Source organism: Oreochromis aureus, linkage group 12 (assembly GCF_013358895.1).
Source record: "Oreochromis aureus strain Israel breed Guangdong linkage group 12, ZZ_aureus, whole genome shotgun sequence".
NCBI classification, from domain to species: domain Eukaryota; kingdom Metazoa; phylum Chordata; class Actinopteri; order Cichliformes; family Cichlidae; genus Oreochromis; species Oreochromis aureus.
The window spans coordinates 5,697,967-5,714,799 of NC_052953.1; the positions used below are offsets into that span (position 1 = coordinate 5,697,967).

At 40.1% G+C, this 16,833-nt stretch overlaps 1 protein-coding gene and 1 non-coding gene across 2 annotated transcripts in view; one reads left to right on the plus strand and one right to left on the minus strand.

The window, feature by feature from the left end:
- The window catches only part of mmp11a (matrix metallopeptidase 11a), a 39,151-nt gene extending 32,134 nt beyond the window's left edge, over nt 1-7,017 (minus strand). The window contains exon 1 of the mRNA XM_031734862.2: nt 6,667-7,017. Coding sequence (XP_031590722.1) covers nt 6,667-6,783 — 117 coding nt within the window. The 5' untranslated portion in view covers nt 6,784-7,017. The remainder of the gene's footprint in view (nt 1-6,666) is intronic.
- A 9,703-nt stretch (nt 7,018-16,720) lies between these two features.
- trnac-gca lies at nt 16,721-16,792 on the plus strand. The gene has a single exon. It is a non-coding gene; the product is annotated as a tRNA-Cys (tRNA).
- The last annotated feature ends 41 nt before the right edge of the window (nt 16,793-16,833 follow it).

Sequence of the window (16,833 nt, forward strand, 5' to 3'; positions counted from 1 at the left end):
CTTTTTCATCAACATGATATCTGAGTATCCAAAAGAAACAGTCTAAACCTAATCCGGATGACAGGAAGTAAGTCATAAGTGAGTGTTTACTTGAGGAGACAGATAAGGATTCAATTTGAAGGGTGTGCTCTTACTGAAACAACGGGGAAGAGGATTGCTTACAGTAGGAGAACATTTATTGTACTAGATGGGGGGTGGGGGTGGGGATGGTGGGAGTATAACAATTTTTCATCAAGAAATACTTTATCTTCCTTCTTACTTCGCTAATCCAACTTATCTTCTGATAATCAGAAACACCCGGCAGTTGAAGGTGATACAAACCATCTGGGCATCTGCTTGAATCTCTTATCTTTCCTGTCAAGAAAGAAAAAAAACACTTCCTCATGACCTCAGACTCGCAAATCTCCTGTTCGCCTGGCCGCAGGATGATTTCACTGCTGATTGTGATTATTAATTAGAGAAAACCCCAGGAGAGCCAGCTACCAGGAAAATCAGGCTGCCCTGGCTTTTCTTTAAGGTTACTGTGGTGGGATTTTAGAGAAAAGTAAACGACACAAGTAAGACGTGTCAGCTCAGAGTTAAAGTGAGGACATCAGGTACAAGGCTTCAACATCTGGACTAGTTTTAACAGGATTTCTTTCCAGAGAAGGGAAAAATCCTGCAGCAAGGCACCAAACTTCCTGTTTAAAGGGGGTTCTTCTGCCCCGCTGTTGCCAAGTGCATGCACACTGGTTGTTGCCGATCTTGCTCTGATACTGTGTTTCTAACTTTTGTTGTGTAAATAAATTTTAACTGAGCATTGCTGTAAGCTACAGAAACACCTCATACATACGTCAAAGAAGGGTCAAACTCAACATGTGTGCAGTCTAATTGAACTTAAACGATAACATTAAAGAGTCCTGGATGTCCAATAAGCGGTGGCCTTTTCAGTAGCTATGCTGTTCTACCTTTTCCTTACCTGGTTCTGAGCTGCTGTGGGTTAAAAATCTGAAAAATCTTTGTTATGCTTTTCAGCCTTCAATCTTCTCCTCCTCCTCTCTAGCTACATGCTACTACTACTGCTGTGCAAGCTTCTATAATTTTGCTCATAGACAGTAGAAATGACGCACGTAGCCTACAGACCTGAAAAGTGAAGCCAATATGGACGGGCATCAAAACTGCAGTCTTTTTACCTGCCAGCGGGGGGCATCACCTCTGGTGGAGACAATGACTCCTGCTCATGTGATCCATGAGCTCTGTAAACTCTTTCCTGATGACTGTCATCATTTTTTTGCCGTTTCACCAATCACAAATTATTAGCCAATGACCATGTGCAGTGCCCTGTTTCTCACCCCTCGCTTATTACATCTGGTTTCAAAACACCAAGATGGCGACAGCAAAAATGCTGCGCTCAAGGCTTCACAATTACAGAACTTCACCACCGACTGAGTAACATCAGTCTACATCAGTCATGACTACTTGGTGTACGGTTCTAACTGAACGAACATCTGGCACCAGAAGATGTTTAACTCTTGAGGAGGACGTGTGCGCTGTGTCTACCAGATGTAGAATAATCCTTTAATTGTCCCACAAGGGGAAATTTGTGATTGATTGGTCACGTTCCTACCACAGATTAATCAGGCTAAAGTTTTATTGGGGACTGGACCACCAGGACTGAAAACACAAGTGTAAATGCACGTTTAGTCATAATTTTGGTTTGGAGTGTTTTGACTTCACTCTGAAAATACAAAATTGTTCAACAGATTCGGTTTTACAGCAATGCAGTTTTAGCTTTAGCATCAACCTGAAACGCTGCACGCCAATACAAACAAATGGGTGACATCACTATATACAGTTGCTATATATACTTTTATATGTAGCCTATGTACTCATAACCTTTTTGGGTGCATAAGCAGCGCTGCTCGAACAGCGTAAATTGAGTTTTCAGTTGTTCTTTATATAGTTTAAGACAACAAAACAACAGGTGAGACCTGCTCCTACGAAACACCCGAGACAGAAATCCATAAATCCATCTTAGGATCTTAAAGACTTTATTATGAATAGTTTATAAGTGAGAATCAACAGATTTTTCCCACATTACAATATTATTGCAACACTTCCCTCTCTGTTCCATATTTTTGCGATTTTTAATATTTTCACACATGCTGAGTGCATTATGGTGAATTACTGTTTAATCACATTTTTTCAACTGCAAATTATGTCCTCAAAGTAAAACTTTGTCTTTATCTGTTTTATCTAATAAGATAAAGTTATCTGACTTCAGTTTTTTTTTTCACTAACACCTAAAGACTAAAGATGGAGTCTGTCTGATATCAGTCTGTGATTACAGTGGAGGAAATTATTTTTTGATGCCTTGCTGAATTTGTAGGTTTCCTCACTTAGAAACAAATAAATAATCTCTAATTTCATTTAGTTCTAGTTTATTTTGAACCAAGACAGACAAAATATCAACCAAAAATCCATAAATAACACATTATATAAAAGTTCTGAACTGATTTGGGTGTCATTTTGTGACATACGTATTTGATGCCCTACAATTCAGCCAGAACTCCGACTCCCAGAATTCTTTGTTGGAGGTTTTTCCTTTGAGCCGATTTAATGCAGATTTGCTAACATTAACTCATAAATGTGATGAATGAAACGAGCCCTCTTACTCATAGTAATCCCAGAATATTTTAATAAATAATGATAATTGGTGTTCCTGTATCGCCACTCAAAATATCACGATGCCATTGCTATATCGATTTTTTCCCCCAACCCTTTCCATAAAATGTTTACCTCGAGGCACACTGGTTAGGTTACATCCTCGATGTCATCCAGCTTTCTTGCATCTACACTTGCATCTAACCAGAAACTGCTGCAGGTGGGGAACTGGTTCACGTGCCGCTATGACGAGCTCACCAAGGCTGCAAAGTGAAACTACCTCCTGCAGCAACAATCCAAATGGAGTCTGACCTTGCGTGTGTACACCTACTGCCCCACCACAGACACAAATACAGTGTAATTCTCTGGGAGACATTGCATTCAGTCAGTAGAGTAACCTGAACTGCAAATACAAAGGTCTGATACCCCCACCTCCTCTCACCTTGTCAGTAAAGGTCAGAATGAGGCTCCTCCTCTTAAATAACAAAAGCTGCATTAAGGAGGGGTGCATGTACTTTTTAAGTGTATCCCCCTCCTGTGGTGTCTCATTCACCAATTTCAGCCCGCTGCAGTTGTGACCCAGATCTGCTTGATGGGAACCTAGGCTGGCTCTGATGTCACCATTGCTCTCACGGTTCCCCGGCCAATCCCTTTGCTTGAATGGCATCAACGTGATGGAAAAAAACAGACCGGGAAAACCAAGGGGCACTCCGGTTTTACTGACAAAAGCGAAATGCAAACAGTTAGCTCTTATGGCCCCCTTACCCCAGAGAAAACAGGCGCTATGTATCCCACTGCCCTGAATGCCACAGACACACGGGCCTGCCCGGGCTTGTGTGATCGCTCACTCCGTTGTCAAAAAACAGAAATAAACTGACAACACTGCAGATTACACTTTCCCATGAAATGACCAGGAGTCTAAAAGCATTTTCGTCACAGGTGCAACATAGTTCTGACAATGTGTTGCTAGTATGGCAATATTTTTTCCCACCATCACAATGAGTCATAACAACACTGCAGTGATCTGATGTCTGATTACTTTAAATTAAAAAAGAGGAAAGAATTGAGTTAAAATGTGTGACAAAGCACAAAAAAAAAAGAAAAAGAAAAAATGAAAAGAAATTCTGACCTGCAAGACTTCTTTATAGGATGTTTTCACCTCAACGCTGAATCATCTCATCTTATAATTTGACACGGCATTGAGGGTCAAACAAGCTACACAAAGCCCCACATCTGTGATAGTCACAGAAGCATCTAGAGAAGTACTTCATAGCAAAACATGTTCATTTTCAACTTTGTGCTATCAAACAAACCATAGAGTGCTTTGAAGAATCAGAATCCATAATGGAAAAAAATACATTCCTTTATAGCACTGACTGATTAGGAATGGGGCTTGGATAACAAGTTAGCAGTAACATGCAGTCAGTAACAAAGATATGCATAACCCAGACCCAGACCCCAACACTTTGAGCTGTAATCAGGCCCTGCTGAACCGTCCTCTTTACATCATCCCAAATGTCTCCTGTAATAAAGTGGGAGAAAAGTGTGGCCAAAGTACTTGCCTCTTCCAATGAAAGGAAGTTACATAAAGAAGAGCAGATATCAGATCATGGACACCAGCTCTCCTGTCTCAGACAATACTGCTGCACTGCTTAAATGAAATATCTTGTTTACTATTAAGAAAAAAGAAATACTGAGAATCTTCTATTATTGTAAGCAGATTCATGTTATCTTAGTTTTTCACTTGAATTCTTGATTTTTACTGCACCCTAAACAGGCATTACAAAGTTACTGCTTGCTTTAACTTAAAATATTGAATATTGAAAATGCTTAAAGATTATATGACTGTTTAGACTAGTTTCCAGTTGTTCAGCAATGAAGGTATTCCAATTGTACTCTACTCAGAAGTGGACCCTACTATTTACTTGCTGTTAGTATTTACAACAGCTGAAAAAGGAAAATTTTATGTAAAAAAAGAGCCGGGAGAAACACCATTCAAACATATAATGAGCTGATGTTGCATAGTTTGTCCACCAGAGGGCACTCTGCAACTTTCCTGTGTTTGGACTGACACAAACACATTAACCAGTTGCCCTGAGCCGAGTCAGGCAGAGTGTTAATGGGTAATCTTGTTGTAAAAATGAAACAGATTATTTTTAAGATGTATTGTCATATAATTTAATTTATTTAATTCTTAAATAACTACACATAACAGATATGAGTGAAATCTGTTTATGTTGTGCGTGCCTGAAAAATATCACTTCTTGGTAATAAATAAAAGGCCCTCATTCCAGGATAAATATTAGGGAGAGGACGTGCTGCCAGTGTAGTTATCAAGAGCTCAGTCGGAGTTACAGGCAATTAGAAACCAATGACAACATATTTATAAATACTGTATTCCAACCATACCAGTAGATCATGCCAGGGCAGCAGTCACTGGCACGAGTCCTGAAGACTCCTCCAACAAAGTGTATGAACCTGCTACCAAACTAGCTTGCTGTTATGGTAGACCAGTCCTGGCATGTTCTCACCTGATCAAGGACCTGGTGTGAGCCTGGATTAAGACCTTTACAGGAATAGCTTTCCCTGCTCTGCTTTAGAGATCATCGTTGATTTCCCAGCTGACAGATACACTTGCCTTAAAGTATTCTTATTTCTCTGGAAATCTCTTGTCAGAAAATCTTTAAATCTTGTGCTGTGCAACATTTCTCCAAATTGCACTGTGTGTAAAAAATAATGCACATTATTCACTCTACACATCAGTATCTGAAAATAGGTTAAAACAAATTCTTGTTAACTTGTAATCAGAAGAATGTAATCATTATTCCGAGTAAGGATTACATTCTTCTCTGTAACTGCATATGCGAGCTGCCAGATTGTTTTGATAAAATGCTTTTTTGCTGTATACCTGTAAACAGGACATTCCTTAGAACAAGCATCCATGTTAAACAGGCCTTCACTGAGTAAATAACAGTTAAATAATCTAGAAAGGAGTCACGTGATGCAGGAGGAGCTGTGTAAGCAAAAACATGGATTAAAGGAGTAGTAAACATAGCTGAATCTTAAATTACAATGCTAGAATAAATAGTTACATTAAACAAGACTGCAGCATGTGGTCAAGTCCCCCATAATGGCAACAGACCAAACAACTGCTAAATTAGAAAAGCCACCACAGCACATGACAATGACAGAAAGACGCCATCATGCCGGGGCCATATGGAGGACCCCTCACTTTTATGGTGTTGTTGACAAAATGCCTTTAAGAGCTGTTATTACAGCTTCCTGCCCTGCAGACAGACTGCAGGAACCCTGCAACCTTTATTTTCTCTCTCCCTCCTCCCAAACCATCAGATCCTCATTACATCCGAGTCAAAACCAAAACACTCTGCTGTCACCCTGCGTGCATGCAATGCAGAAGACGTCAGGTTTGGCTGCAGTCACGCTCGTGGATGCTGCTGCTGAGCAGACAAAAAGTAAACAGTGATGATAGTAATTTCTTCAAAGTAAGAGCAGCTCTCGGGCTAATTACAGTGACAGGTCAACTGCTATGCGCCCCTAAAATAGCCATTTTCTTAATTACAACACAAGGGTCATTGGTCGTGATGATTGAAAGCCACGCGCGTGCACGTGCGAGCACTTTTGCAGCTGGAGAAACACGTAAGAAAACCTGGAAGTAATTTCAAGTCAAGCCGTTTTTATGCAACAATTAAGAGCGTGTTTATTCTGGAGCAAACTCTAAAGTCTGCACGGTAAAGCGGGCTATCGTGCACGACTGTGTGCACATGTGTCCGTGTGTGTTTTAGGGGGTGGTGGGGCCGATTGTAGCAGCAGAAAGAATGAAGAAAGCAAACACTGCACAGTCCTTCAAAATGAAAGCAATAAGTCATGTTTGACTCGTGCAACAGTGTCAGAGCTGAACCACCGCGACTCATTCAAAGTTTACAAACTTCTGCAAAAGCACGGATGCTTCGACTCGGCGACAAGTTACAAAAATGGGGAAAAAACAGGCGTGCTCCAACTCACCGGTGCCTCTTTGTACCTGCTGGACCCCCGCGCTGGAAGACAAAGCATGACCTGTAAGTACTGCAGCGCAAAAACACAGCAGCACACGACCAGAGAAGTCCGCATCATTGCAGCCATCGGAGCAGTGGTGGTGGTGGTGCACAGGAGAGCTGGTTTTTGGCGCAGCTGATTGCGGAGTGCAGAGCCCGGAGTCACACCGCTGGAGGATCTGGGGGAACTTATATAGACAGATTTCTTTGTTCTCAGTTTTTTTTCTCCAGATAGACTTTCTTTTTTTCTTCTTCTTTTTTCTACAGCCCCGGGCTGATAATACCACCCGCTACCATGTGACTCGTAACCCTTTCACTGCCACGTCTGTCAACGCAAAACAGATGATGTTGATGGCTTTGGGATTTTCACCCACCGGTTATTTTTATTTTTTTATTTTTTATTTTTATTTCAGAGACAAGATTAAGTTTAACCCAGGATTAAGTTTAGGGTAGGGAAAGTGCATTAACAATAAACTCAAACACATGCACAGCGGAACTATTCAGTACTTTTAGAAAAAATTTAATACGATTATTCTGAAAACAAGATGAAATAAGAGTGAGCGGGAGAATTTTTTTTAAACTTTCTTTCCATGATCACGCTGGTAGTATGTAATCGGCTCTGTCTGTCTGTCTGTTTGTTCGCAGTTAACAGTTTTCAAGATATCATTTTTAAATTCTGTGTGATGGTAGAAACCAAAAACAGCCAGAGCTGATTTATTCTTGTTAAAATATGTTCAAGGTCAAAGATCTAAAGCAAATGTGAAAATCAAAAATCCCACTTTTTAAACATTATCTTCAAACTTCACAACAATATACTATTGAGTCATATACCAGGGCACGGGGAGAGCTGTACAGCACACTTTTTATTTAAAAAAAAAGACCTACAAGATCACACTGGCGCCACACAGTTTAGCAAATTCACACAATGCATGAATATCTTCAAATCTCATTTTTGTTACAGCTTATAGAAGCCAAAGTTTTCAGCCAATTTGGCTCCGAACATATGTGCAAAGATAATAAAATAAAGCATTTCAATATGTAATTCTTCAGTGTCATAGGTCAAAGGTCAGAGTCAGGTGAATTAGGAAAAAGCTTTAGTTTCCATTGTATGATGCCCAAAATGTAAAGCAATAGATTATGTTGATGTCATTGGGCGACATAAGCATTTTCTTTGTTTGAGATCTGTAGAACATTGATTTTTCAACACAACAATGTATGAATTCACAATAACACACAAAGATTAATACACTACTAGATTTCCATAGTACCAGTGCTGATATCAGCATTAACAATCTATAAAAACTGCTGATGTCATCACATTGTAATAAAAAAAAAGGCTGACATCAGCATGTTGTAATAAGAATATCATAAAACATCAGAGTTTTAGGATTAGGCTCGGCCTTCAGGTGGAATGTTATGGTATCACGTGCAAAGCAGGTGTGATTTATGCTTTTTGTGTTGCCTGACACCAAACCCCCTTTTCTTGGTAACATTTTGGGTGACTGGGCCAGCACATTACTGATTTAGGTTAGGGTAAGCAGTCTAAGGAGCTTGGAAAGAAAAGCGTCTGGACTTCTTTAAGTTGCTTGAAGACGTTTCACCTCTCATCTGAGAAGCTTCTTCAGTTCTAAGGGTCAGGGTCTAAGACAGACGCAACAACATTGTCATCCCTTATGTAGCCGGTGTATCAGAGAAATTCAGGAGAGTTTTCTCCAAGCACGACATCCCAGTGTACTTCAGACCCAGCAACACACTCAGACAGAAACTGGTTCACCCGAAAGACAAAACTCCTAAACACAAACTTAACAATGTGGTGTATGCTGTACAGTGCAGCGAGGAATGCCCAGACCTCTACATTGGAGAGACCAAACAGCCACTTCACAAGCGCATGGCACAACATAGAAGAGCCACCTCCACAGGACAAGACTCAGCAGTCCACCTGCATCTAAAGGACAAAGGTCACTCTTTCGAGGATGCCAACGTTCACATTTTGGACCGAGAAGACAGAAGGTTTGAAAGAGGAGTAAAAGAGGCCATCTATGTCCACTGTGAGCGACCATCTTTGAACAGAGGCGGTGGTTTACGACACCAACTGTCTGCCATCTATAATCCAGTTTTGAGATTCCTTCCCAGACGCCTTAACACTCACTCACACCCTGGGCCATCTGACCTCAGGAATTCACATGATAGGGTGGGGCCAGGTTTCACAATGAGCTCACCCGAAACCCTGGCTGATTGTGACCCACACCCGCTTTCACACCTTGGCTCATGTGATTAGGTAGAGGATCATCAGGGGGTCCTTTTGTCCCTCTTGGGGGGATACTCCCACGGGGTTTAAATCTGGGACTCTCCACCATTTGACCCTAGAACTGAAGAAGCTTCTCGGATGAGAGGTGAAACGTCTTCAAGCAACTTAAAGAAGTCCAGACGCTTTTCTTTCCAAGCTCCTTAGACCACGATGAACTGGATGACTGAGAACCTTCACAGGCGGTTAGGGTAAGCACTTATACAATGACATAATTCTGAGTGCATCATTAGGAAATAAGACTCTGAGTTCATTTCTAATAAGTGTTATTACTAAAGATTTAAAACCTGTAAATCAGGGTGTCCTTACTTTCACAAAATTCCCTTATCGTTGGAAGTGGCTGCAGTGGAACTGCTGCTAATCTCACCTCTGTTAGGACTGTCATGTCATGGAAACTTTATTACTACATTAGCTACAAACACCTGGGAAGGGGGTCCAGCCAGAACTCTAGAAGCTTCAGGTGGGTTTAGTGGGTCACTGGTGAGGACTGGACCTCAAAGTTTGTAACATTTTACTAAACAAATGAAAACTTTGTGTCTGTACATGGTTTTTAATACTCTATTAAAGCGTAACATGTCTAAAAGTACACTTGTAAGTGATAACACTGGACCTATATGACCTTTACAGATGAGCGATGTACCCCAAGGAAGAGAGGTTATCCAGAGATTCCACTGGATTCAGTGTAGAGTCTGTAAACATATATAACTGAGCAATTGTAAATGTAATAAAGCTTAAAGTTGTGTATGGATAAGGACAGGCCTCCTTTGATTGACTAGTGTGCCAAAAGATATAACTGATAGATGTCTGCTTTTACACACCTCTGATTATTTGAATTACTGAGCTGGTCTTCTGTCCACTGTTTCAAGGTTGTGAACACTGCTGCAGTCTATCCTGGCTGCCCTGGGGCAAGAGGCGGGTCACCTGTCTGTCACAGCACTAACTCAGAGAGAAAGACAACCATTCCCACCTATGACCAGCTACGAATGGCCAATTAACATCCATGTAGTTGGACTGTGGGCGGGTGAACACAGGGTACAAACCCAACCTCTAGACTGCCACATTGCCCCTTTTGGAGCATTTTAATGCAATTTTGTGACAACTAATATGAAATAATGATGTGTTTATTGTAATAACAGCCCTGGTTTTTTTTGTGTGTGTGTGTGTAATTGAAAAACTTAATAGCCAAATTAATATCATATAGGCAGGTCAAAAAACACCAAAAGTTATTCTAGTCATCAATTTCATTTACTGCAAACTTTATTCCAAAACAGTTTCGTTTCATAAATGCAAACTAATTAAATTCATGTGTGCATCACTTTAATGTAGCTGCCAGTAAAGCTCTAGCTAACCATTTACATAAAAAGCGTGCTTGCTTGTGGTTTTCTCTCCTTGTGGTGTCATAGTTGACCCATCATTAATACATCGTTCATTACTACATTACTGCATTAAATATAATATTGATTCATAATCCTATTAAATGCATTAATAGAATTTTGTTTGAGTAATCTGAATTTGTAAAGTAATTAGTAATTAGCCCCATCTCGTTGTCTCAGATCTTCTTCTTCCCTTTCACTCTCCGTCCCCTCCCCCCGTCTTGTCACCATGGGAAGCAGGGCTTTCAGCTGCTCTGCTCCTCGACTCTGGAATTCCCTTCCTCCTGATTTAAGAAATATCTCTACCTTCTCTCTCTTTAAGTCCCAACTCAAAACCTACTTGTTCAAAATAGCTTATCCCACATAACCTCTCCACTCTGGTATTTTAAATTTGTTTATGTTTTATGATTGTGTAAACTCTTTGCTTTTATGTTGCTTTTTACTCTACTGTGTACAGCGACCTTGAGTGTTTTGAAAGGCGCTTTCAAATAAAATGTATTATTATTATTAACTGAAGTTACAGTGACCCCTGTCTAGCGCAGCCCTGTGACAGCTGGGATAGGCTCCAGCCCCCCTGCAGCCATGAATTGGATAAGCTGTGAATGGATGGATGGAAATGGAATACAAGTATTTTAGTTGCACAATTTAGCTTGTACTTGTTGTACTTTGTTATTTTCCAGTACTGCTTAACTCTTCTCTTATCTAAATTTTAGAAAACAAACAAAAAGATAATGATAATATTTGATCTCTTAGGGAGGAGTATGAGTGAGGAGAAGCTTTTATAGCAATTCAAGGAGTGTGTGTGTGTGTGTGTGTGTGTGTGTGTGTGTGTGTGTGTGTGTGTGTGTGTTGACACAAGAATAAAACTTAAAAATACTTGGAATATCCATCAGTCTATTTTTATCAGTTGCAGCGCCGTCCCTTCGTGACGAAAACCTCTTTGTGAGTCGGTGTGAGAACACTTCTGTAATTATAACCACTAATAGCGGCAAAGAATTTAGCAGCGCCTTTCTTTTCTAATGACTGTCAGGTTTCTGAAGGCTATTTGAACATGTAAAAGGGTTTCAATAAAATCTGATTGGCTGACAGGGAACTGCAAGCCCTGCACCACATCAGGCCTGTTATCTGCAAGTGTAATGACAGAGAAAAAAGGAAAGTCTCTGTAAGAAAGTAACACTACTAATTTCTGGACAGGAGACTGTAATTAATGTTACTGCATGCAGATGAATTACGTACACAGGCTGATTTAAAGCTTGCACTGGGCTGATGAGAGTATATATAGAGAGAACCACAGCACGACACTGTTGTTTTTGTCCACTGTAACAAATTAAACTGTAACCGACTAAAATTATAAACATTTATTATGATTAAAAACAAACATTTGCAATTTCAAATCCTATAATAAATAACACCGAAGTCTTGCAATGAAAGAAACTTTATTCTTTTGAGCATCACAAACTTTCAGGGGACACCCAAAAGTCCAGTTATTTTACAAAATAAATTTGTATTTTACACACTCTGTGCAGTCCGGCGATACACACTGTGAATCCCAGGAGTTTGTACAACCAAGATCACCAGTAATAACTTGAAGTAAATATTTTCTGTATGACTTTATCGTTCTCTCACATCACTGAGGAGGAATTTTGGCCCACTATTCTTTGCTGCTTCAGTTCATTGAAGTTTGCACACATTCATTTATTCACAGCTCTCTTAAGGTCCTGCCAAAACCTTGATTGTGCCTTTGCGACATCTTATTATTATTAGCAAATTTACAGCATTCTGTTGTAGATTTGCTGCTGTGCTTGGGATCATTGCTCTGTTGCATTACCCAGTTTTAGCCAGACTTTAACTGTCGGACAGCCTCACATTTGACTCCAGAACACTTTGGTATCCAGACGAGATTAGACTCAGTGACTGCAAGCTGTCAGATCCTCACCCCTCCACTACAGCTTGACAGTTGGTATGAGGTGTTTGTGCTTATATGCTGTGTTTGGTCTTCCCTAAACACAGCATATAAGTACTGTAAATTATGTGCAAATGTAATTGGGCCACAGTGTGCAGTGCTTTTGGTCCAGATGAACAGAATCAACCTTTTAGGATTTACTTACCTGGATGATTGAGCGTGCATCAAGATGTTTATTTAGATGCAATTTTGCAAACCTAAGGTGCGCGGCCGTGGTCTGTTTAGTGAGAAGAGCCTTTCTTCTAACAACTCTTCCAAACAATTCAGTCTTTTTCTTTTTGCACTATCACAAAGTTTAATATTTAACATGCAAACTGAGGCCTGTAGAGTCTGAGATGTAGCTGTTGGGTTTTCTGCAGTTTCTCTGAGTGCAGTCGGATCTTGGGGTGAATTTGCTGGAACGTCCACTTCTGGGAAGATTGTGGTGCTGTTGTAACATAGACTGAAACAAGGCATAAAATGCTGCAAATATTTTTGACTCTTAGACTTTGTAGTAAATAATATAACCACCAGCCTGTCACATGTGCCTGCAAAATGCTTTTCAAAATGACTAAAAACTTGGGGGCAAACATTAAACTGAATAGAAATTATGAAATGCTGTGTTACAACATGAATTTCAAGGGTACAAATTTGCTTAGAGTGAGATGAACCACCAGCCTAGGGCTCTTTTCTCCCCACAACCATTTATTTAGAAAAAGTGCTTACCCTGCAAACCGGAGCTCAACTTTTGCTAATACAGTCACATGTTTTTACTCACTGGCACTTCATCAGCATGTGATATAAAGCCATGGTCGGAGATAACAAGCTTTTGACTTGGAACTGATAAAATCAGTGGTGCCAAGAAATGCTTTGACAGGCAAAAATTGAAAAATATGTTATCTATTAAGTTCTGCCATCCACAGAAAGATAAAAATGGAAAAGGAAAAGAAAGATGGTAATTAAATTTAGGGTTAAGTGACTAGAATTATGTATGGTTTCCCAGATATAAGCAGTGGATCAGCTTTCCTACTGGCTCATTTTAGCCCAGTCGCCCCTAAACAGGATTACATGAAGCAAACAGCAGAGATGGAGTAAGGTTAAAGAAGCCATCATTTCTGCAAGGAGAAGAGGATAAGATCTGGACAACTTAAAGCTCCTGTTGTGCTTTTAATATAAAGAACAACTTCACTTCTTGACCGAAGCATTTCAGCCACAATGGAGAAAAATGGCTGTTTTTACAGTTCGGTGTCGCTGATGCTTTAACTTATTCCATTTTTAAAAGTTTGCCAGTTTACTTGGACTTCAAAAGCTGCATATTTGTCTCCATCTATTACGACAGAACCAAACCAATGAGATCATTTTTGCCTCAGGCAGGCATCTGAGAGTTTGTAGCTCAACCTCAGATCTACTGCGTTTTGATCACGCTCCATATATTTTTACTGTTTGAAAGAAGAGTGTTCTTGATCTCCAGCAGGTCTGTTATTTCATTCTCGCCGTACTTTCCACAAATGTGTTATTGTCTAAAGTTAGTGCATACTTAAAACACTTCTGGTAACTGTACATAAACCTGTGCTGAGCTAGCCAGTGTCACTGTGTGAATTATATGAATGAGCACTTCCCCACAGATGGCCCCAATACATTTTGCTCCTCTGTGTTTTATTTTTCTTTTTTACAAGTGGTGGCACCGCTCCAACACATGACAGCAGCTCTCAATTAAAAAAGAATTACGCCTCAAAATTAGGATCCAAGTCACTGCCAAATCCAATAAATATGAACAGGAATCTGCCGGAGTGACACTGGTCAAAGGAAACAATGGAAACTTGGCGTTTCATTTAAAATGCTGATTAAGGTGCTGCAGAATGCTGATGCATGTAATTAGAAACACAGCCACCGGTAAAGGTTTAAATGCCAACATCCGGGACTAAATGTTAACACAGGCTGCTTTAAGGTAGTTTGCAGATGTGAGCCATGTGAGATGGATTCTGTTGTACTTGGATGGCATTACTGGTTAGTTCACTGTGTTACAAACAGATAAGGATAAACAGAAGATCCGTCTTGATGAATTTGATAGTTGTCAAACTTTTTGAAAGAATCAGCAGATATATTTCAGTACACACCAGTGTGTGCAGAAAAGCTTTTGTCCTCTTGCATCTCATCTTTACTCTCTTTTTATTGTTTTCTTGAAATCCAGAAAACCGTCTTCCTGGCTCTGATCAGAACCTTCTCAAGTGGGTCAACTCTGAAATGTTTGGTTCCTAAGCGTCTCATTTCCTTGCTTAACACTGCTGTCTGAAAAAATGTTTTCCCTTTTAATGATAGGTCATTGGCCATCAGTGGTTCTATTGATGCATCTGTCTATCCATCCATTCATCCATTCATTTATCCGGGTCTAAGTCATGGGAGCAACAATCTAAGAAAAAAGACCTCTCGTGAGTGGACATGCCTGAAACGCCTTGAACCATCCCAGTCAGAGGACTCACAGTTCTATCTGACAGAAGGTTTCTAAGGATTATTGCAGGGAAATTAATTCAAAGTAGTGACACATAAAAATCATTTGTAATTTCGTCTGCACTGTGACAGAATCCAGTGATGGGTTTCACGAGTCACCAAACCAGCCCCCCCCTGAATCCTCAGATTTAGTTTTACATTTATACTTTTAATCAGTTTTTACTTCTATTCGTCTTTTTTAACTGATGTTTTCAGTTCATTTTATTTTCAGATTCCAGAGTGAGTCGACTTGTTCCAGTTCTAGTTTAAAAAGGTTTTGTTATCATTGTGCTTTTTGTATTTTCTCCTCTAAAACAGGGATAATTTAATACGTTTTAAGTGTGAGTAACACAGTGGACGTAATTTGTGAGGCAGTTAGGACAGAGATATGTAGGCATCACAACACACCCAACCCACCAGTGTCTAGAAATTAAACACAAACCAAGACATTTTTTGTAAAATTTGAATTTATTTTGATCAATGTACAGTATATAAGCTTATTTTTTAAAGCAACAGTAATCTGCTAAATTCAGTAAAGATCTACTTTACCAGTTAACGTCCACATTATGAACCTGTGGTTAAGTCAACCTACTTATTTCTCATTCAGCATTTTAGGTTAAACACGTCACAACCACATTCATGCTTTTAAATATTTAACACGCATAACAATCATCACAGCCCGACAGCTGCACGTTGGTTCCGGGCTTATGTCCAATCCTTATTTATGTCAACTCTTTGTAAAGGTGAAGTCAAGCCCAGGATGTTTTCAGATGAAAAGATTTTAGTGGTTCCCATCTGGTCCTGACCCAGCAGCTGGTGCCTTTTGAATGGAGGCTTCAATCTGTTTATTATCACACACACTGATTATGCTGATGGAGCTCCGTGTTTTTCCTTTTGGTAAAAATGCAAAAACCATAAAAAATAGACACACAAACAAAAGTGTGCAGCGTGACATGCCAGTGAGATAATGCTGAGCTGTTGTTTGCATGTGTGCGATGGTTGTTGTTCCCTTATCACATCTGCCTGAATACAAATACAGATTTGAAGGGTTTTTGTATGTTACAGCATAAAAAGACCCAGCAGCCAGTTTGTCACTGCCCCTCTAAAGCGTAACAGTGACAATCTCTGGGTGTTTTTCTTGATCTTAGGGTGTCTTTCTTGGCTTACTGGAGTGTTTACTGGTTACTGGCAGGAAAGCTCAGCCTCCACTGCAGAATAAAAAGAGGATAAGGATACTGTTTTTCCCGGCAGCTATCAGTAGCTTTCCTTGGGTAAATGGAGTGGGGGATGGTAGATGACCTGGACTAACTATGAACTGTACTTGGCAAAAGAAAGAGCCCCATTGTCAGTGAAGGCAGAGGCGGATAGTGATAGAAACCAAAAATAAACACACACAGTAGATAAAAAAGTCTTAAAAAAGTTCTGAAAAGTGGATCTGTGGAAGTACAGTCTCAGTTTCAGGTCTTACTAAATATCGCATGGTGATCATTTTGTAAATTATAATCCCATTAGATTCAAAATGTATGATAAACCTTCAAAAAACAGGTGAACTAGGGTACGTATTAGGGCAAATCTACATTTTGATTGACAAGTTGCTTGTAAGTTTCTCACTGGGATTTGTTGGGTCAGCCTATAAATTAAACTGAAATGTTCATAAACCAGTGGGTGATGTGACGGGCACTAGGTCTAACTTTTCATGCAGTTTTTGTACAGGTGGATTCTGGGAACGAGGGGTATAGCTGCAGCTTAAGAGGTCTCTGATTCAAATCCAGATGCTAATTCAACTGTAACTGTGATGGGATGTGTTGCGAGGGCTGTTGATGCACACTTCCATCGAGCTGAGTGATTACCTTTACCCTTCTGTTAATAAATTGCTAACCTGATGCAAAATTTCTCACTGACGCTGCATTTGTGTCATGGGGGTGTAGCTCAGTGGTAGAACATTTGACTGCAGATCAAGAGGTCTCTGGTTCAAATCCGGATACCCCCTGGGTGCTTCGCTGTTGTAAGCATGAGATGTTTTGTCAGGGC